Below are 22,854 nucleotides of genomic sequence, written 5' to 3'. Positions count from 1 at the left end.
TCGTGACATCAAAGGCTGCACATGGCCCTTTGTTTCTACACCCTCTGCGCTGGGGCACAGGGAATGCACATTTACACAGAGCAACTGATTTGCATTAAACCTGACGACACTCCCACAATCAGTAGACTCAAACAGATGATGCTGGAGTTCATTACTCCCAGCATTACCGTGGTCCCCAGTGCTTTCTGCAGCCTCTTTCTGTCATTACACAAAAACTTCACAACTCACAAACTGCAAATCTCAATTCTCTGTTTCTGTTGAATGGAAAATATTCCACATTCGTCTAAAGTTAAACTCAGCCCAGCCTCCCAATGTCTCTGTTAACTGTAAACTGTGAGAAGAGTTAGATTAATAGCAAAAAAAACGTGGATATCCAACAAACACTCAGACTGTCTGTATGGGCCATTCCCTTTTTTAGGTTTTTCTTAAAAGGTGCACTCTGCTTCTTGTGGTCCAATCAGCAACACATTAGTAACTTCCCAGCCCTAACTTTACGAAAGCTTTTGGGTTTCAGTAAGTCGAACAGGTCGTGTGCGGTCAGTATGGGAGCTAGAGAACTAGGCTATGCTCAGCAACCTTGGTAAAGTTTCCCCTTTACATCCACAATAACAGAGTAACTGTCTCTTCTCTACTCTGCTCTGTCACCTGACAACACTATTCTCTTGCCAGCCTGATTCTATCAGTTGATACGATGGAGTAAAAATTAGAGAGAAAAGAAAGGTTCAGTAAAGAACATTTTTGCTGTTAGCCAATTTAAATTAAAAAAAACCCGAACAAACAAGGCCGAGATCCATCTCTGAGTTAAGATGACATAAACTAGAAGTGAATCCATTGACTTTGGGTCTTAAGGACAGCATGAAACTCTACATTGACAATCCACCAAATACCCCACAGACAGGATCCCCCCATTTAGATCGGGAAAGGAAGAACTGCTGGGCTCTTTCCCTCTGACAGTTGGACACAGAGGGATTCTTGACAACTACTGTTATGTTACTATCATGCTTATTCTGGTTAAATAAAAGTTTAGTAGTTTTTCAAATCCAGAAGCTGGAAGCCCTGAAGGGATCTGCAGGGCCCTTGAAACACAGTTAGGGCTTTTAACCAGGATCGTCTGATGTTCACAGGCAAGGGTCCTGAAAGGAAGATCAGAGGGGTAAAAGGGCTGTACTGTTGACTCAGCAACACCAGTGTTGAACCAAGTGTGTGTCCTGGAAGGGGCAGATTGTGACACACATACACAGTAGTACCTCACCCTACAAGCAGTGCCACAGATATCAACAGAAGGGAAAGCAAAGTCAGATACTACTCAAAACAATTTAGATTTTGGCTCAAAGTTACCAACGATACAGAGACACACACTGGGTATTAAAGCATATCTTGATAACAAGGCCATAGCCAACTCCATGTGTGCAATACTCAGCTCCATCAACAGGAGCTGCACTCCGAGGCTGAGGGTTATACAAGGCCCCTTCTTTGCACTGGGGCACAGGGAATGGATCTTTACACAGAATGGCTGCTTTGCATGCTTCCACCCACACCACGGTTCCTTGCAATGAACAGCACATATAAAAGTGTTATTTGCTAGACTTGCTATATTAGATTCTCACCATCTGTCTGACTAGAGGGACCAAAATGATTTCACAGACTCATCTCATCTGTCTCCTAGTGCTCTGGATTCAGGGTAAGAACATTAAGGGAGATATTAGATTAAGATCTTAATCTCTCACCAATGTTTATCGTAGATTTCTTCATCAAACCTACATTAATTCTTCATCCCATGAGATCACAGGCAGATATATTTCTAGTGGACACAAACAACGAAACTAGGTGGTTAGATGAAAATTAGACACTAGATATTTGCAGATTTATTGGTTATAATACTATTTCATTTCTTTTTTCTTGTGTTTTTCCTCTCATCCAGATGCCAGTGGACAGATTGTGATGACTCAGACTCCAGAATCCCTGGCAGTGTCTCCAGGAGACAGAGTCACCATCAACTGCAAAGCCAGTTCCAGTGTTAGTAGCTACATGTCCTGGTACCAACAGAAATCAGGACAGGCTCCTAAGCTCCTTATCTACAGCGCTTCCAGCCGCCCCTCTGGGGTCCCAGACCGGTTCAGTGGCAGTGGGTCTGGCACTGACTTCACTTTCACAATCAGCCGGGTGGAAGCAGATGATGCTGGAGATTATTATTGTCTACAAGGCTATAGTTTACCTCTCACAGTGATACAGACCAATACAAAAACCTCCCTGCTTTCTTCAGTTTCTGTTCCTTACTATAACAGCTGATGCCTGTAGAAAGTCAGAGTATTCTCTCCAACTGCTGCTGCCTCAAAGTGATGGAGTCTCCATGAATTTCAGACACCTCACCCCAATGTCCATGTCTTCCTTCCATTTCTACAGTTCCCTCGCTGCAATAGTACAGAGACTGAAATTTACAGGGTGATTCTTAATATACTCAGGGGCTTCCTTTTATCTACTGAGGAGTATTAGCTCTTATAGGCTGGATCCAATTTCCTACTAACATTACAAAACAAGACCAACATATAAAGCATCCAGAAATTACTTTCATTAGCAGAACAAGCAGAGTGACTGCCTCCCTCCCCAGACAAGCCCCAAAGCAGGTGGCCCCCTTTCCACAAAATGGTGCATGCATGTCCTTAAGGCTGGTGGCAGATGGGACAGAGAGAAGGATTGTCTACACTACATTTCCTGAATCACTTCTCCATGATCCAATAACCTACAGATTCTGGTCCTTATTTCAAGCAAAATCAAATAGGAGACAAAAAGAGCTGACCCCAGTTCAGTTTCTAGCTTGTAGCCATTGTGCATCCTCGCCACCAGGGATAAAAGGACTGCAGGCTGTGGCTGGTAGTAAATCACACTTCTCCTGGCCTTCCCTGGGCCCTTCCCCAGATAGTCCCCCCCACCCCACCACGTTATGCCTAGGTTCCCTGCAGAGATGGCTTCAGTGTATGGCTTAATAGAAACACAGAACAATGATAGTATTTGCTAAGGTCAGAGCACTGACCAGACAAACCCTCCCAATAGCACCCCATTTTACAGAAGGAGTCACTGAGACAGACGGGTGCAGGACTGAGCCTAGAAGAGTTCAACATCAAAAGCTTATGAGGCCTATTTCCCATCTCATCCTCTAACGCACTAGGAAGTCTTGGATGCAACATTTCTCTCTGCTTCGGTTTACTCATCTTCTAAAACAAAGATCTCCCCTAGTTACAATGTATTCTCCTCAGGACAGGGACGCCAACACTTAATTACTCATCACTTGTTGGATAGTATTGTTTAGCACCAAGCTCCTTTTCCACAAACATATGCATCTGAACTTACCTTTTAAAGGGAGGGGAATATAGCTCAGGGTCAAAATAATGTTTTACTAATATTGCTGATTTCATCAAATAGGTTAAATAACAGACTGAAGTAAAGGAGAGACTTGGAGATGCATGGGAATTTTCTGACAGAATGTTTTTTCCTTGGAAACCATCAATTCAGCAGAACTGAAACTTTTCACAGTGTAGATGAGATGAGCAGGGATGGCACTGACTGGGCAAATCAGGATTTACCTCTGCTACCTGAGGATTCTCCCTGCTTGAAGACCCTCACCCCCCCAGTACTCTTTCTCTCTCAAAGGTGGATCATACCATTTTGTATCACCAGTTGTGAGGAGCTCTCCAGTGTAGCAGTGAAATTAACCAGCATCCCAGAAATCACAGTATGCTTAGAACTTTTATTCCTTGTAATCCCAGACAAATGTCATTTTAACACAGACACACTTGTACCCAGGAGCGACTGGTTGAACATGCCTCTGTCACCCACAGCCCTTTCACTTCCCTTTTTGTACATGTTTATGGACCAGGTGTGAATTTTCATCTCTGAACCCAATTTGCATATTTCACACCCTTCCCCTGTGGTGCTGAACTGTTATAAAGGCTCCGTGTCACTCGTTACAGTTTGTTGATCAGCACTGGGCCACTCAGACGTAGCAAGATGATCTCACAGGCTCGACTCATCTGGCTGTTAGTGCTCTGGATCCAGGGTAAGGATCAAACCCAGAAGCAATTGGATAAATTAAAAGTACAATGATCCTTGAAAAGCTTAAAACAACTAGAAATGTTATATATTGACCCATAAACTCCAATCTACAATCAAAATCCATTTTGTTAGTTAGCTCTTTGTGGCAGGAACTCTCACTTATTGTTTGTACAGCATCTGGCACAACTGGATCAAAACTCTTAGAGGCGTTTAGGGATTACCAAAAAATTAATGTTCAATAATAATCAGGTGCCAGGAATTACTCCGATTTATGAAAATTTTTATCTTATTTTAGCTGGAATTGAGAAAAAGATGTTTGAGAAAATTATGAGCCAAAGGCAAAAGGGTTCAAAGGAAACGGTGTCTGGAGCTCAATGTTTGCATCACGCCCAGCTGACTGGGAACAGTCATTGTGTAAAGACGCACATGGGAATATTTTAAAGACACAATGTTGTTGAGTTTTATTGACTAGATCTGTATTTTTATTAATTTATATTCTCTTTGTGAATTCAGGCTCCAATGGGCAGATTGTGATGACTCAGACTCCAGAATCCCTGGCCGTCTCTCCCGGAGACACAGTCACTATCCGCTGCAAAGCCAGTTCCAGCGTCACCAGCGGTAGCACTCACTACATAGCCTGGTACCAACAGAAATCAGGACAAGCTCCGAAGCTCCTTATCTATTATGCTTCCACCCGCGCCTCTGGGATCCCAGCCCGGTTCAGCGGCAGTGGGTCTGGAACAGATTTCACTCTCACAATCAGCAACGTTCAAGCTGAAGATGCTGGAGATTATTATTGTCAGCAAGGCTATAGCTCACCTCTCACAGTGACACAGACTAATACAAAAACCTCCCTGTTCTGTTCCATTCTGTGCAACAGCTGCTTCCTTCAGACAGCTGCCTTCTCAGTGCAAATGCTACACGTTATCTGGGGGAAACTTTCAGCCACAGAAACACACATAACCTGTCCTCTCCTCCCTGTAATACACATAAATTAGAAGACAGTTTGCTGCTAGAGAATCTTCCCTCACACAGAAGTGTTTTTCACTTCTCCACAACCACAGAGGCTTTTTTTTATTTCTGGCTTTAAATTACTTTACTCACCTCATAATTACTGTCCTCTGGTGTCCGTGCCTAGTCGTGGGGGGACAGCTTGCGTGCTCGAACGATCCCCAGAGTCTGCGTCGGCGGGGGCTTTTTGCTCCTGGTAGGTTCAGCCATGCCAGATTGGACTGTGGGGGAGGAGCCAGACAAAACAGACACCTTAGTCCTCCAGGTTGGGGTTCAGGCACAGGACTAACAACCCTATCCGGTAAAAGCAAAACGTGTTACGGAAACAGCAACGGAGAAATCGACCATTACTGTGTGTGACGGCCTTCAGGAATCAGTGACACGTAGGGCTGCCAGTGGTGAAAGCCGAAAGGAAGCCACTGGCATGAAGACTGAAGTGCTCAACACCAAGACAAAACCCAAATTTGGTTTTTGGAATGTACAATACAGGGAAGCTAGCTAAGGTCTCAGCAGATGAGACACTACAGCTTACACAGCCTGGGTGTCAGCGAGAGCAGATGGATGGGATCAGGAAGATTAACAACAGCCTCAGGAGAAATTTTGCTGTATTCTGGATGGGATGATGGAAAATAGCATGAGGGTATTGCCATTTTTTTGAAGAAGGGAGTGGAGCATTCCCTGCAAGAGTGGAAGTCCATCAGCAGCAGATTTATGAGAGCCAGACTGAAAGGGAAACATCATAATATCACCCTGATTCAGTGCTATGCTCTGACAAATGACAGTGACGAAGAAGTAAAGGACAAATTCTACCTTACACTACCGGCGGAGTTAGAGCGAGTACCACGCCACGACCTAACTATCGTCATGGGAGACCTGAATGCAAAGGTCAGTAAGGACAATACAAACAATGACAGAGCAATGGGAAGACACGGGTGTGGCACCACGAATGAAAACTGAGAGAAGCTTGTTGACACCATGATCAATGGCAAATGGCGACGCTCACTGACAGATGTGAAAGTGAGAAATGCTACAGAGATCACCACCTTGTGACAGCCTCCATCAAGCTAATACTGAGAAGTGTGAGTCCACCAAACAAGGGACATAGATGTTATGACATTGACAAGCTAAAGTCCCCTGAAACACAGAAAGCCTTTGTGCTGCAGTTAAAGAACAGGTTTCAGGCACTTGCAGACCTTGATGAAGAGGAGGGGTATGCAGATGAGGAGATCAACAAGAAGTAGGACAATGTAACAGCAATTTATCTAAGCTACAGGCAGAAGAGAAGGAAGGGTGGATTACACCCAGCATATGGAACACCACAGAAACCAGACGAGTCTGAAGAAAAACGTTTCAGACACGAAATCCCAGAAGCTAATGGACAAATACCGCAAGCAGGGCAGCAGGGCACACCTGGAGGTCAAACACCTGTGAGAGTGGACAAATGGCATTATATTGACAATCTGGCAACACAAGCAGAAGATGAAGCTGCTCGTGGTGAACAAGGAGCCATCTACAAAATGATGCGGCTTATCCATGATAAACGGCAGACACCAACAAACATTCTCATCAGGAACAAACAAGGCCACCTACTAAGAACCGAAAGAGAACAAGAATATGCTGAACAGAGCATTTCAAAGAATTGCCGAACAGGGAGCCACCTAAAGAGGAAGCAAACATCCAGGAGGCAGAAGAAGATCCTGATTTCAACACAGATACCCCAACTAATGAAGAGATCATTCAAGCCATCAAATCCTTATGAAATGGGAAAGCTCCTGACACGGATAACTTGAATGGAAAATTGTTCAAAACAGAAGTACGTCAGAGGTGTGTCATCGCTGCAATCCTCTTCAACATTGCCATCGACTGGGTAAAGCAGCGTACAGCAGAAGACATGCCAAGAGGCATTAAATGGACACTCTTCTCATCCCTTGAAGAACTGGACTTTGCCGATGATGTTGCTCTCCTATCACATACACAACACCATATGCAAGAAAAAACAACTCAACTCAATGCATTCAGCCATCAATTGGACTAAAAATCAACCGCAATAAGACAGATATCATGACCTTTAATGTTGCCTCACCATCACCAGGACGGATAGAGGATTATGGTCTCACCAATGTAGAAACATTCACATACTTGGGCAGCACCAGCAGCCAGGATGGTGGAACAAGCCAGGACATCCGGAACAAAATCAGTAAATCCAGGAACACATTCAGGAGCGTAAATACAGTCTGGAAATCATTAACATACAAAACCAAAAGCAACCTCAAGATTTATCACAGCTGCATACTTTCAACACTACTTTATAATGCAGAATGCTGGGGAAGTACGACATGTCCGAACTATCTTCATTCCATACAACCTGCCTCAGAAAACAGAACAATCTCAAACCAAGATCTATTGACACAGTGCAGCCAAGAGGCTATGAGCACCATCATTGCCAGGAGGCACTGGAGATGGATTGGCCATGTGCTTCGGATGGAAACTGATTCCATCACCAGAGTGGCAATAAGACGGGCACCTAAAAGCAAGCGAAATCAAGGGCACAATTAAAAAACATGGCAAAGAGCTGAGGAAGCAGAGCTGAAAAACCTGGGGCACAGCTGGGGAACCACTGAAAGACTTGCCAGAAACAGACAGGAGTGGAAGAGCTTTGTCACGGCCCTAAACGCCAGAGGCGTAATGGGAAGATGATGATGATGATGAATTACTGCCCTAAAAGAACTGCGAGCATTTCAGGTCAGCCCAGTGCTTTACAGATAGTTCTGATGGGGTAGGGAAGAGAAGTGATGCCCTGAGCTCTACGGCTTCCAGATGTTCGACAGGAACAACTCACCACATCACCTAGTGACCCACTCTGGTAAATGCCTGGTATGACAGGAGATGGAATCCAGGAAGCTTCCCTGTAAGAGAAAACATAGTAGAAATGCTGGGACTTGGAGAGGGGAAGGAGTGTTGTACCCGAGAAGGGCGATATGTTGTTTCCCCAGGAACTCCCTAACTAACATTAGAAGTGAACCACTAAGAAGAGACACACAGGGGCAGCTCACAGATGTGGAGAATGGATCCAATCCCCTTTCTATTGGGTCTGCCAGTGATCTCCAGTGGGAACCTCCTAAATCCTTCACACAGTAGCTAAGCACAAACATTTCCAGTTGAAAGGGGCAGAGAAATAACAGGAAATAATGTTATAAGTAACTCGGCACCAGGATTTTGACTGAAAGATCTTTCTTGAGTGTAATAGCAGCTTCAGTGCCTCCCCACACAGTATAATGCTCATGTAATCATTTATAACACGATATAGGTGAGTCTGATAGATCACACATCTATGTTAAATTTAGATTTTGGTTGTCGTTTCAGCCACCAGAATCCCTGTCAATATTTGCAAGAAAGAGAGGCACCATTGACTGCAAGGCCAGTACAGGCATTAGCAATGCTTTAGATAGGCACCAGCAGAAATCCACACAAAATCCTAATATTCTTATTATCTTGCTTGTCTTGCCACTGGGATTCCCACTTCTTTCAATGGCAGTAACCACAAGTATGATTTCACCTTCACAAACAGCTGAAATTGATGGAGATTATTATTGTCCACAAGGCTCTGACACCCCTTGCAAAATGAGGCAACCAATACATAACCCTCCCTCAGCTGTTCTGTTCAGTGTATCAGTTCCTACTACTTCCCACGGAGATCAGTGGGAACAGGTTTAGTTCTCCCAATGATATTGAGGAGAGCAGGACTGGCGCCATGGGATCCACAACAAAAATCTGAAATCATCTTGCTTAATTCCAACCTGCTTTCCTCAACTGAGCTTCTTGAGTCTCCCTATTTAGCTTAAATAAGAGATGGTTAAAGGGTCACTTGATTACAGTCTGGAAGTACGTACATAGAGACAACATATTTGATAATAGGCTCTTCAGTCTAGCAGAGAAAAGTAGAACACGATCCACAAAGGGGAATGAGACAGCTTAAGATCACTTGGGAGTGGTTCACGCACTGACTAACTGAGAGTCAATTAATTATGCGGGGGAGCACCTGGGCCTGATAAAAGGCGAAGGACCTCAGCCAGAGACAGACTCCTGGGGAGAAAGGGAACTCCAGAGCTGGGAAGCTCTAAGGGAGCCTGAGATAAAGAGAAACTGTGCTCCCAAGGCAGGAAGTCTGAATAAGCAGAAGGCAAGGTCCTAGGATGGACAGAGAGTCTAAAAAACTGGGATCCTGGAAAGAGAACTTCTTGAGGAGCCTACCAGGCCAGGGAGTCGAGAAGAAGTGCTTCAGGAAAGGGGAGGATTCTAGGAAAGAGTCATGGTGGGCAGACAGAGACCTCCATGGACTCAGACACAAGATAAAACTCCACACAGGCAGCACCAGTAGACCTGAGCTGGGAGCAACCTGGACAGTGGCAAACACTGAACTCAAGATAGGTGACAGACTGTGTCCCTCAGCCAGGAAGCTGAGAGAGAAAGGTGTCGGGCCTGTGTGAGACTTTGTTAAACAAAGAAGCCCCTCTGGGGAGGGTGCTCTTTAATACCTGAAGCTGGTCTGTACTACTTATACTCCAGGTGGAGAGAAACTGAGTCAGAACCAATGTTCCCTTTAATTTTTTTCATCCTTGTGAGGAATGAATTTTGTCATATGTGCACCAAATTATCGCAGTAATGTGTGGATGTGCGCCACCAATAGAAACAAAAAACCTAGATATAATATTTTTTTAAGTTACTATAGGGATAATTACTCCAGCCAGGACAGGTTAGGCATTTTAGAACGCACTACTCAAAGAATTAAATTTAAGTGTAAGAGAAATAAAAATTATGAAATGCATAGGGCAGTCAAAAAACTCAAACAACAGCACTGTGAAAGAATAAAATGACAGAGAATGTATGTGGATTGCAGGAAGTATCAAGTAGCAGCAACAACAACAACAATACTATGTGTTGGGAGGTGAGTGTGAAAGAAACAGAGAGAGATTCTGTGTGTGAGTGTGTGTGTGAGAGAGAGAGAGAGAGACTGTGACACACACAGTGTCTGAGACAGACACACGCGTTGCCCGTTTAAGTACGTTCACAGCCTGGCAGGACTCCGCAGTGGACTACAGCTGCCCTGGGGCATCCTTCAGGTAATCAATATTGCTAACTCTCACACTATATGGTGCTGTTCCTTAAAGCCCCGGTGTGTATACACGGGCACAGGAAGGTGACACTGAGGAAGAAGTGTGTACATACAGCATCCCCTAGAGTTCTGGGAGAAATGGAGCGGTTTCCTCCCATTCTGAGTTATAGTCTATATAAATCGTCAAGTATCCATACCCCCAAAGTGTGGAGTCTTGGCTGACAGCTCTGACATGGAGCTGCGCGCGGAAAGAGAAGTCAGGCCATTGCCCCAGTCCTGTGCAACATGGATCCAGGGTTGAAGAACAGATCTCCCAGCCCGCATTCCTCACTGAAAGGGGCCCTTTTTTTCCCTTATTCTACAGAGGACCCAGCTCTCTCTTTCCACCAGCAGCTCCTCTGTGGAGGTTACTGTCATTCTGGTGTTTACACATCTATTTACTGTGTTATGACTCTATATTCACAATGGAAAAGGAGAGAAACTCAGGGATCTTTGAATTAAAGCACATAATTTCAGCTGATGGCAAACTTCAGCCCAAATGGTGGAGCCTCACGAAAATCCTGAGCACTACTGTTTCTTTTCAGTCCTATGATTTGCTGCTGTACATTGCCCTTTTAAGTAGATCATCACTCAAAGCAGACACAGCAGCAGCAGCCACCAGCAAGCTTCCTCTCTCCCACTCCTGAGCCCTGTTGCATCCCCACCCCTCTGCAGAGATGGGGTGCAGGGCTGGGGGGCACCCTGACATCAGTACCCCTATTCCTGCCTGCTCTGCATAGCAAGCAGGAGGCCCTCAGGAGCACCTCCAAGGCAGAGGGCAGGAGCAGCAGGGCAGACGGACACCTGAAGTGCGTGGCACTTGATACCCTGCTGGGCAGCCGCCCGGCCGCGCAGTTTAGAGGGAACTTAGGTCAGGACTCACCTACAAAGCCGCACCTGACCAAACCACGGTGACTTCCCGTGATTCCACACTCCAACAGGGAAATTGTGATGACTTGGACTATAGAATCCCTGCCAGTGTCTCCAGGATACACAGTCATTATCATCTGCAAGGACAGTTCAAACCTTACCAGCAGCAGCAGAATGAATAAAATTTTCACCTAGCACCATTGCAGTATGAACAAGCTCCCAAATTCCTATTTATTAGGCTTCCACATTGCAATCCGGGGTCCCAGTCTGGGTCAGTGGCACTGGATTTCACTCTCAGTCCTGAGCTATAATGTGGGCAGAAAAAGCCCATTCAAAAATTTGCAAATCTGGTAAATTGAACCATGAACATTCCTCAGAGAGCTACACTAATGGATTATTTTTTACATGTCATTGCAGAAAAATAATGGGAAATAATGTTATGAGCAACTGGGTACAAGGTTTTAGATTGAAAGATCCTTCTTAAATGTAACATCAGCATCCCTTCCAGGCTACACATTATAATGCGTGTGCAATCATTTATGACAGAATATTGTTTTCTGTGATTGATCACATACCTGTGTTAATTTAGATTATATTTGTAATTTCAGACACCAGGAGCAGATTTGGTCAGTATCTCCAGGAAGCAGAGTCACCATTGACTGCTGGAGCAAGCATTGCAGTGCTTTAGCCTGCAACCACCAGAAATCTGGGCAAAATTCTCCACTTCAAGTGTATCATGCTTGCTATCTTGTCAGGGGGTTCCCACCCGTTTCAGTGCACTAGAGCAGAGTAGGATTTCATCTTCACAATCAGCTGAAGATGATGGAGATTATTATTGTCAATAAGGTTATGATACCCCTCGCATGATGATATACACAATACAAAACCCTTGCTGAGCTGTTCAGTTCAGTGTATCCATTCCTCCCTAAAACCCACCATACCCTGGTTTATGCTGGATTATACTGTAGTGCAGGAAACTCTCAAACAACAGGCTGCAGATGCACAAAGCACCTAGAGCAGTGCCTAATCTACACAGCAGTTCAGGGGCTGGAGAGCCCAAATAACAGGTGGCATTGCCAGAAAGGGCATGTGTGTAGCAAGGCCACAGACTGTGCTGACTCTCTTTCTCTCTCTCATTGACTCCCTAGCAAAATTTACAATGACCCAACCGCAGAAGGAATCCCAAAGGATGCCGCCAGCAGCAACACGAACACAACCTCCAGGTAGGTCTCTGACACCATTTATAATCTCATTGTCATTAGTTTCAGAGTAACAGCCGTGTTAGTCTGTATTCACAAAAAGAAAAGGAGTACTTGTGGCACCTTAGAGACTAACCAATTTATTTGAGCATGAGCTTTCGTGAGCTACAGCTCACTTCATCGGATGCATACCGTGGAAACTGCAGCAGACTTTATATATACACAGAGAATATGAAACAATACCTCCTCCCACCCCACTGTCCTGCTGGTAATAGCTTAGGACAGTGGGGTGGGAGGAGGTATTGTTTCATATTCTCTGTGTATATATAAAGTCTGCTGCAGTTTCCACGGTATGCATCCGATGAGGTGAGCTGTAGCTCACGAAAGCTCATGCTCAAATAAATTGGTTAGTCTCTAAGGTGCCACAAGTACTCCTTTTCTTATTGTCATTAGTGACAGTTGTAAAGAGCAGGGACTCTATATGGTCCTGCACCAGGGCACAGAGAAAGGATGTTTCTTGAGCAGCTACGATACATATTTAACTTCTTTTCAACAAGAAGCTGAACATCCACAGAACTGACACCAGATGGCCACATTCAACTACCTTTCCAGCATTGCCCATTGGCAGTTCCACACGTTTGAAAATGAGACCAAATATTTTAGCTGTGAAAATGTGGACTGAGCAATCTAACTTTACGTCTCCAGGAATTGTTACCCCAGAATTTGACATTCCTGTGTGGTACCCCAGAATTTGACAGTACTGCCATCAGCAATTTCGTATGTTCACCCGCTGCTAGCTGAAAACTAAGCATCCCATAGCTAGGAAAATCTTGGGCTCCGAGAGGCAAGGCCAGATAACAGCATGTTTGCAGTATTCGCTACCAGAATGGGAGGATGGACTAAGAAGTGAATGTTCCATGAAAATAGAAGGAATGTTTGGACAGCGACCTTGGTTTTAGGTGCCTCTAACACGTACGTTTTAAAATTATGACTAGAAATGTTGTCATAAGAGATAACGAGTAGCTTTGCTGAAAGTAGGAGAATTGGTGACCCACTAGGAGTCACAATAGGTTATGTGCTTTGTTTGAAGTTGGCTATAAAAGATCATGCAAAAGAATTTGCTTTGGAGCAGTCCATGGAAGCTTTCTTCAGGCAACGATCTGGCAGCTAACTTCCCCAGCAGCTAGACTGAAGGTCGGGCCCCCTGGAAAGCTAGTTGTTGATCCCTCAAAACCATTTATTGACTCTAGGTAAATACACTGGTTTTGAAATGCTCTAACCCTACTGCGACAGCATGTGTCTGTGTGCTTGAGAGCTAATAAAAAAGTAATTTTAGAAGAAAGCACTCCTGCTTGTGCCAATTCATTATCAGATGGATGAGCTGTGATCCCATTTATTTATTCCTGACACTGCCTGGAGAGAAACAGTTGTTACCACTGCTTTGGGTTCTGAGACACTCCAGGTAAGAGAATGATAATCATGCTCTATTTATACAATGCGACATAGAACACAGGAAATGACAGGGCTCACAAAATATTTATTGGGATATCTACTTGTTCCTGTACACTACAACTACCTTTGGGATTTAAATGGCAGAATAGTCAGGAAACTAAGGTTCCCACAACCTTGTGCATCACAATAGGGTCTTTAAGGTTATGACTAATAAACTCAGAAGGGAGTAGTAGGTAAGGGAGGGGTTAGCCCCTGCATAGATCCCCTAATGCAGGGAGATCATGTCAATAACTTTTGAGGAGATTCCTAGTAGAACAATGATTCTATGGTCATTAAATGTAAATGACCAGTAAGGTAATACTGATGCATTGAGAACATTTATTCCCGTTCCACCCTGACAAATGCCATTTCAACACAAAGTGAGCGACCGTGACTGTAACCTAATATGCGGTCGTTTAGCACCCAACAAAATAGGGTCCTGATCCAGATATGGACATCTGGGCACTACCTTCACTATCATCAGAACTGCCTCACTGGAACACAGATTGGCGGGGCTGCCCCAGGGACCATCGCATTGAACTTGCCTGTTTCCTCCATAGTCCTTTTTACTTCCCTTTCTCTGCACGTTTTTAGGGCAGCTGGGAATTTTCATCTCTGAACTAAATTTGCATATTTCACATGCAACTGACACTGTTCTGCAGCTCTGAGCTGTTATAAATGATCCTTGTCACTCGTTACCATTTGTTGATCAGCATCGGGCCACTCAGACATAGCAAGATGATCTCGCAGGCTCCGCTCATCTGGCTGTTAGTCCTCTGGATCCAGGGTAAGAATCAAATGAAGGGGGCGCTGGATGATTTAAACTACAGTGATCTATGGAAAAATTTAAGAGATGTAGATATATTGATATATAAACATTCCTCAGGTAGCGACAGTAACTTCTGAAATGCTTGTCTCCTTTTAAGTGCAACTAAGAGAAAAAACAGGTTTCAGAAAAACACAAGAAATTAGAAGCAACGAGGAATGAAAGAACCAGCTCAAACAATGTTAGCATCATTTTCAGAAAATTTGCTATCATTAGGATATAAAGAGGCACGTGTGAATATTTATAAAGACAAAATATTGTGTATTTTAAAACATGATACTAATACACACACACACACTAGAGAGAGCGACACGATATAGAAAGGCTGTACATGTATATGCTAACTGACATTCTTTGTGTTAATTCAGACTCCAGCGGGGACATTGTGATGACCCAGACTCCAGAATCCCTGGCAGTGTCTCCTGGTGACACAGTCACTATCCGCTGCAAAGCCAGTTCAAGCCTCACCAGTGGTAGCTATCACTTACTAGCCTGGTACCAACAGAAATCAGGACAAGTTCCAAAGCTCCTTATCTATCTTGCTTCTACCCTGCAATCCGGGGTCCCGGCCCGGTTCAGCGGCAGTGGATCCGGCACCGATTACACACTCACAATCAACAGAGTTGAAGCTGAAGATGCTGCAGACTATTATTGTCAACAGCATTATGATACCCCTCTCACAGGGATACAGACCAGTACAAAAACCTCCCCACACTGTCTCTTTCAGTGTAACAGCTGCTTCCTATACATCATGTAGCTGCTACATGAGATTTCGGACAGCATTTTAATCAGTCTTTCAACACCAGGCAACTACTCTCCTACTCCTACAGCTGACCTTTCTATAATACTGTTGTCTCTTTCCCAACACCGGTGCTGACTCTTTGATGAACAGTAGCAGATGTCCTGCACTTGCAGGTCAGCTTCTCAGTACAGGAGAAACCAGTGATGAGAAGTCTGAGGTTACAAAGCACAACTTGTTTTATTTACAGCAACACCTGTCCTGAAACAGAGGTGATCGCAAACTGCATGCAAGCGAACCCCTCTTTCAGGAATCTTATCCCAGGACCAATGCGCCTATCCCAAGACGCAAATCTGCTTCAACAATTTAATCAGAGAGGAAGGCAGACATCAAACTCTCCTGCTACTCACACAGCTCCCTTTCCTCAGACCCCTGCAGAGCCCAAATTAACACCACCACAGCATGTCTCCCCAAAACACTTACTCGCACACTCTGAAAAACTTGGAAGACTGTGTAACAGCGCCATCTGGTGTCACAGACACAACAAAGTATACTGTCCTGAGAAAAGTATACTGTCCTGCAAAGTATACTGTCCTTGCTGCTAGCCACATTTCTTTCCATAAAGAAATCTTTTTGCTGCAGCAGCAGCTGAATCAGGGGCGTTTTTTTCCTGCATAAATCATTTTACTCCACAATTCACCAAAATAATTTGTACTTGCTGCCCCCCCTCTGAGCATTTCAGGATTAAAACAGACACAGCCCTTCCTGGTGCTTTACTGGCAGTGCTGCTTTTTGGAGAGGTTGAACCAAATTCCTGAACTCCAGAGCTAGCAGAGCCTAGAAGGGTTGAAGGGGCATCAAGTTCATCTTCCGGAATGAAGGAACAACTCACGTTACTCTCGAACGACCCACTCTGGTGGACACGTGAAATAACACAGTCAGGAGCTTTTGGCTGCGTCCAGTCTTCCTCTGACAGAGGGAAGGTTGCAGAAACATGGGGCCTTTGAGGGAGCAATTGGGCAGTTGTCACAAGTGGGCTCAGATGGGGAAAAGCACAACATGTATTTCCTCCTTTGTCTGAGGGCATTTGACATTTTTTAGGGCTGGCTGCAGAGGTTGGGATTAGGGGATTTCTTTGGTTTTACCCAAACTCAGACTGACCATTGGAGGTGCTGGTTGCTTGACTGGGGTTTTCTTCCATTGAGCTCCACTCAACTGCATTGTAGAGAGGACTCAGGTGCTGAGATCTGACAGGACAAAGGTACAGGCTGGGTACTGACAACAAGATCGAGCTTGAGACAGCAATCGATTCTGCAGGGCTGGAATTTCTCTGGGTTTGCACAGGATTATTCCCCTGCAATATTAATCACACCAGGAGACCAGATCACAGCAACACAAAGTGGCCACAACCTCCCCTATCATGGGTCATCCAAAGGGAGGCAATGTGAAATGGACAGTGCCGGGCGGGGAGGGGCAGGACAAGGTAGTAAAGACTGGCCCCTTGTCAGCTTCCACCAGAGGAATGCTCATGTTCTTATAGAGTGGACGCAAGAGTGGGAAACAGCGACACATTAAGTAAATTCAGGAGTCCATCACTGCACCTGCCTCCTTGTCCACTTGATCGTAGGTCCTGGACTAAGGTAATAGGTGACGCTCTGGCTCATCCAGAGCTGCCGCCACCATGCACTGGCTTGGTCTGGTTTATTCTCCGTGCTGAAGCTGGGTGGCAGCATTGCAGATAACAACGTATGCAATAGAAGAGAGCCCAGAGCGACATCTGGAGGGCAGTTCACAGTGCCTGGCCTCCCTTGATATAGAGGCTCCCCTTTGATTAGGGAACCTGAGCTCCCTGGCTGCCGAGGCTGCAAAGGCAGCAAAGGAACAATTCCTGGTGCTCCCTAGCCACATGCTGCAATGACAGTGGTGGACACATGGAATGACACTGATAGGCTGTGTTAGGAGCTGCATGCAGCCCTCCTCTGCTACATGGGGTCTATGAGAGAGGATAAGGGTGAAAGCAGGGATTGGGGCCCTGAGGATTTGTTTAACTTTATGCAAACCGGTACTGAGCCCTGGAGGTGCCAGCTACTCTCTTGGGGTTTCAATTCAGTGAACTGCACCTGACTGGGTTTGAGCATAAAGGTGCTAAAGACTCACACAGGGTCTGTGCCATGAAGTACTGTGTGTTGTGGGAGTGTAAGCATGACTTGATTGGTGCACAGGCTTTGTGCTGGCCATTTGCATAGGGACGAATTAAATCTTGTGGAGAATTAAGAGTGATACACACCTTCTGGACACCCAGCTAACAGCCAGACTGATTGTAACGGCCGTACGCACAGATCAGCTCTGTACGGGCAGCCTCTGCCCTAGGGTCTCAGGGATGTACAGTTACACAGACTGTCCGTTTGTATATTTTGACTGGATTGTTTTACATATGTCCACACAGCGTGACAGTCCCCTGCATGTCGGTGCTAACATACATGATTTAACACTTTAACAGAGTGTTTCTAGGATCAGGATCCGTCACTTTAGATGTATCAGTTGATCTCTCTGGCCAGGTCTACTCTACACACTGTTGCTGATATATCTGTCAGTCAAATGTATGATGATGTCTGAATTGTGACCAATATGGATGCGCTGATAAAAGCCCCTCGGGTAAATGCGATGATAAAAACAATACTGTGCTTTCATTGGTACAGTTTGTTATGCTGGGGAGGAGGGAGGGCTGAAATAAACTATACTGGTAAAAGCTAGACGTAGTTTGGCAGGTATAAACTGTACCCACACTAGAAGTACTTTGCTCGTACAGTGAACGGGTATATCTCTCCTGGCAACGTGCTCCTAGTGTAGATCTGGCGTCAATCACTGCTTCTCTCGCTTCTTATACTCTGGATTCAGGCTAAGAACAACAGTGGAGAAGCTGGTTTAAATAGACCAGCTAAAGTGTTATTAATTTATTTAACAAACTGACAGAGTTCCATCCAATTCACAGAGTACACAGGCATGAATTAACGGCAGATGCAGATACCCGTGGATATAAAGTGGACCGCTGCAGATTTGCAGGGCTCTACACATCAGTGGCAGTGGGTCTGGAACCGATTTCATGCTCAGAATCAGTTCTGAGCACTAATGTTTGCTGAGGTAAAAACTCAAAAATCAAAAGCATTGTAAATTGATCCATAAACATTGTTTACATGTCATTCCAGAGAAATAATTGAGGAAATAAGGTTTCAGAGTAGCAGCCATGTTAGTCTGTATTCGCAAAAAGAAAAGGAGTACTTGTGGCACCTTAGAGACTAACCAATTTATCTGAGCATAAGCTTTCATGAGCTACAGCTCACTTCATCGGAGGCATTTTTTCTTTTTGAGGAAATAAGGTGAGGAGCAACCAGATAGAAGGTTTTAGACTGAAAGATTCTTCATAAGTGTAACATGAGCATCACTCCCTGGTCAAATGTACATGCAGGCATTTATAATGTAATATTGCTTACTGTAATAGACCACATCTGTGTTAACGTAGATTTTGTTTGCAATTTCAGACACCGGGGGCAAATTGCTATGAGTCTCCAAAGACCTGTCAGTGTCTCCAGGTGACAGAGTCACCACTGGCTCCCAGGCCAGTACAGGTATTACACAAGAACAAAGTGGGTAGAATCATAGAATCATAGAATATCAGGGTTGGAAGGGACCCCAGAAGGTCATCTAGTCCAACCCCCTGCTCGAAGCAGGACCAATTCCCAGTTAAATCATCCCAGCCAGGGCTTTGTCAAGCCTGACCTTAAAAACCTCTAAGGAAGGAGATTCTACCACCTCCCTAGGTAACGCATTCCAGTGTTTCACCACCCTCATAGTGAAAAAGTTTTTCCTAATATCCAATCTAAACCTCCCCCACTGCAACTTGAGACCATTACTCCTCGTTCTGTCATCTGCTACCATTGAGAACAGTCTAGAGCCATCCTCTTTGGAACCCCCTTTCAGGTAGTTGAAAGCAGCTATCAAATCCCCCCTCATTCTTATCTTCTGCAGACTAAACAATCCCAGCTCCCTCAGCCTCTCCTCATAAGTCATGTGTTCCAGACCCCTAATCATTTTTGTTGCCCTTCGCTGGACTCTCTCCAAGTTATCCACATCCTTCTTGTAGTGTGGGGCCCAAAACTGGACAGAGTACTCCAGATGAGGCCTCACCAATGTCGAATAGAGGGGAACGATCACGTCCCTCGATCTGCTTGCTATGCATAGTTCATCTATTATTCTTCCAATCTAGTTCTCCTAGGGATGTTTAATAAGGACTCACTCACCAGGGCACTCCATGGGGAATAGAAGGAAGGCATTTTCTGTTCATCTTTAACCTCAAGATAGGCACCAAATACATGGCTGACTTTTATCTCAAAATACCCATTCTAGAAATAAACCACTCAGTAAATAAAACTTGAGAGAAGCAAAAATGGAAAAATACATTTAAATACAGATCTATAAACTTACCTCAGACGGATAAGCTGCTTCTGTAACCATGTGATCTGGTTAGCAAGTATATCTTGAACATAATCTAAACAGAGGTAAGTATATTTTGTGAAATATTTAATAGGAAATTATATTTTTTCATTTCAGGTGAAGTTCTGTGAAATTGCTCATTTTTATCCTAACAAAAATTCAAAACAATTTTTGGGGGAAAACTCCATTTCATTTTTTATCATCCCCTTTCCCACACACACACACTTTCCCCCTCCCTCAGGAAATAGCATACAGAGGAGGGAAAATATTTGGGAGGGGATCAGTGAACTGAAAGTATAGAGTTCAAAAAATGTTGAAATCTTTTTGTGAAACATTTCAATCAGCTCTAAATCTAAAACCTCTATAAACACAAAGCTGACTTTCCACATAAGTGCAACCAGATGGCATCACTTTACTATGTTTCATTTTGTAGCTGCTGGATGCTAAACTAAGTGCTTTGAAAATGAGGCCACTTCTTTTGTGTGCCTAAATAGGGCCTTTGGAGTCTAACATTAGGCCACCAGGTTTAACCTACGTTCATACTAACATAGGAACAGTCAGAAGATTCACAGTTAAGGTTCTCACAACTGTGGGTGCATAAAACAAGGTCTCTAAGATGATAACTCAGGGATAGCAGGAGGTATGAGGGCAGAGGGTGTCCCATCGCCCAGTTCCCCTAAGGAAGGAGATCACAGCATTGATGGCACTGCACTGAGATTTCTAGGATAATAGTAAAACTAAGTTCATTAAATTTAAAGTGGCATCTAGGCCACAACGATGAGCTGACCATTTATTTCCATTCAACCATGTCAACTGCCATTTCAACACAACACAAGCATCAGGGACTGGGTGTTCCTTTGTGCAACACCATCTGCCACAATGGGGCACTGATCTTGGTTGAGGTTTCTGGGTGCTACCACTATAGACTTAATCGGCAACAACTCCTCTTCCCATTTCAACACAAAGTGAGGGAGCTGCCACAGGCCCTGCTGAGTTGAGCTTGTCTATTACCCTAATGCCCCATCCCTTCCGTTTTTCTGAATGTTTTGGATCAGATGGGAATTTGCATATTTCACCCAAATTTGCATATTTCACACCCAAGCAACCATCCCCTGCAGCTCTGGGCTGTTATAAATGATCCGTGTCACTCATTACAGTTTGTTGATGGGCATCTGTCAATTCAAACAACCAAGATGATTTCCCAGGCTCAGCTCCTCTGGCTGTTAGTGCTCTGGATCCAGGGTAAGAACCAAACCAACAGGGAACTGGCTTGATTATAGGCAAGATCCTCCTTTAAAGAGAAATGAAAAGATCTAGGAACCTTGTCTATCAAATTTGTAATAGCCCTGAGTGGGTTCTGCTAACTTCTGAGCTTTGTCGCATTTTAAGCACCAATGAGAAAGCAAGACCACATTTAAAATATTTGGGCCTGTCGTAAAGCCCATTAAAGTGCATGGGAGTCTTTCCATGGACTCCAATGTGCCCTAAATGAGCAAATGAAAAGTGTTACAGCGACAGAGCTGCCTCAAGCCTAACATTAGCCTCTCGGCCAAGGTAATGAGCTATCGTAAATAGGGAATGTGCACAGGAGACTATTTATGAAAAAAATCGTGTTTGCTTTGACCTACTGTATATTAAAAATGTATTCATTTATATTCTGTTTTAACTTCAGATTCCAGTGGGCAGATTGTGCTGACTCAGACTCCAGAGTCCCTGGCAGTGTCTCCAGGAGACAGAGTCACCATCAGCTGCAAAGCCAGTTCAAGCCTCACCAGTAGCTCCTCAGGCAAAGAGCTCTTAGCTTGGTATCAACAAAAATCGGGACAAGCGCCTAAACTCCTTATTTATTATGCTGACACCCTGCACTCTGGGGTCCCAGCCCGGTTCAGCGGCAGTAGATCAGGAAGTGATTACAGGCTCACTATCAGCAGAGTTGAAGCTGAAGACGCTGGAGATTATTATTGTCAACAGGGCAAAAGCTTCCCTCTCACAGTGATACAGACCAGTACAAAAACCTCCCTGTGCTGTTCTGTTCAATGTCACAGCTGCTTCCTCAACAGAATCACCCCCTCCCTGGAACTGCTACACTTGAGGTCTGATCAGTCTTTCAGCAGCTCAGCATTTGGGCCAGAGATTCACCTGCACTTTTGTTGCTCTTTTACTTACTAGACAAGTTTGCTGTTGGGAGAAATTTGCTCCCATATCGAAGGGTTTTTCCACCACAAGAATTAAGGAGTCATTTTTTTTTTCTGGATTAAATGAGTTTGCTCTCTGAGTCCCGAAAATAATTCCTGTTGCGAGCCCTATGGAGACTGCCTGAACATGGCAGAAAGAAAATGTCCCAACACTGTATTAGGCAGTGTTGTTGTAGCCATGTTGGTCCCAGGATATTAGAGAGCCAAGATGAGTGAAGTAAAATCTTTTATTGGGACAGCTTCTGTTGGTGAGAGAGAGAAAGTTGTTTGCTACACAGAGCTCTTCCTCAGGTCAGGTCTGTGTAGCTGGAAAGCTTGTCTCTCTTAGCAACAGAAGTTGGTCCATTAAAAGATATTTCCTCACTCACCTTGTCTCTCCAATGCTATATTGGCAGAGCTGCCATGTGATTAAGTAGAACGGGGGGCTGGTTGAAAGATTTCCACAGTGGAATCCAGCGCTGAAGTAAAGGATCCCAGGGCCCACATCTTGCAAACCTCTCCCCAGCACATTGTGGGTTCCAGGCACTGTAGGGTGATCAAATTAGCAGAGACACACACTCCACCAATACCCAGCTAACATACAGATTGTAAGAGCCATATCCTGCTGTCATCTATCTGTACAACCTCCTCTTACCATCAGTGGGAGCTGCAGTCCCAGATCAAGGGCTGTATATGGCTACTTGATGGACCAGATAGAAATGTTACAATTTAACATTTTGTGATTCTGAGCTCAGTTTCTGCCAGTCTAGACCTATCAAGTTGATCTTGCAGATTCACGTTCTCTGGTTCCTCATACTCTGGATTCTGGGTAGGAACAAGAACAGTGGAGA

The 22,854-nt window shown here is 44.5% G+C and overlaps 1 gene segment (V, D, J or C); it reads left to right on the top strand.

Annotated features, from left to right (window-relative positions):
• Positions 1-3,982: 3,982 nt before the first annotated feature.
• Positions 3,983-22,854, top strand: part of LOC144264328 (Ig kappa chain V-III region MOPC 321-like) — a 126,248-nt gene continuing 107,376 nt past the window's right edge. The window contains 2 exon segments of the V gene segment in view: positions 3,983-4,054; positions 4,564-4,870. Of these exon segments, the coding sequence occupies positions 4,006-4,054; positions 4,564-4,870 (356 nt within the window).

Source organism: Eretmochelys imbricata, chromosome 4 (assembly GCF_965152235.1).
Source record: "Eretmochelys imbricata isolate rEreImb1 chromosome 4, rEreImb1.hap1, whole genome shotgun sequence".
In the NCBI taxonomy this organism is placed as follows: domain Eukaryota; kingdom Metazoa; phylum Chordata; order Testudines; family Cheloniidae; genus Eretmochelys; species Eretmochelys imbricata.
This window is presented reverse-complemented; position numbering and strand designations above follow the sequence as displayed.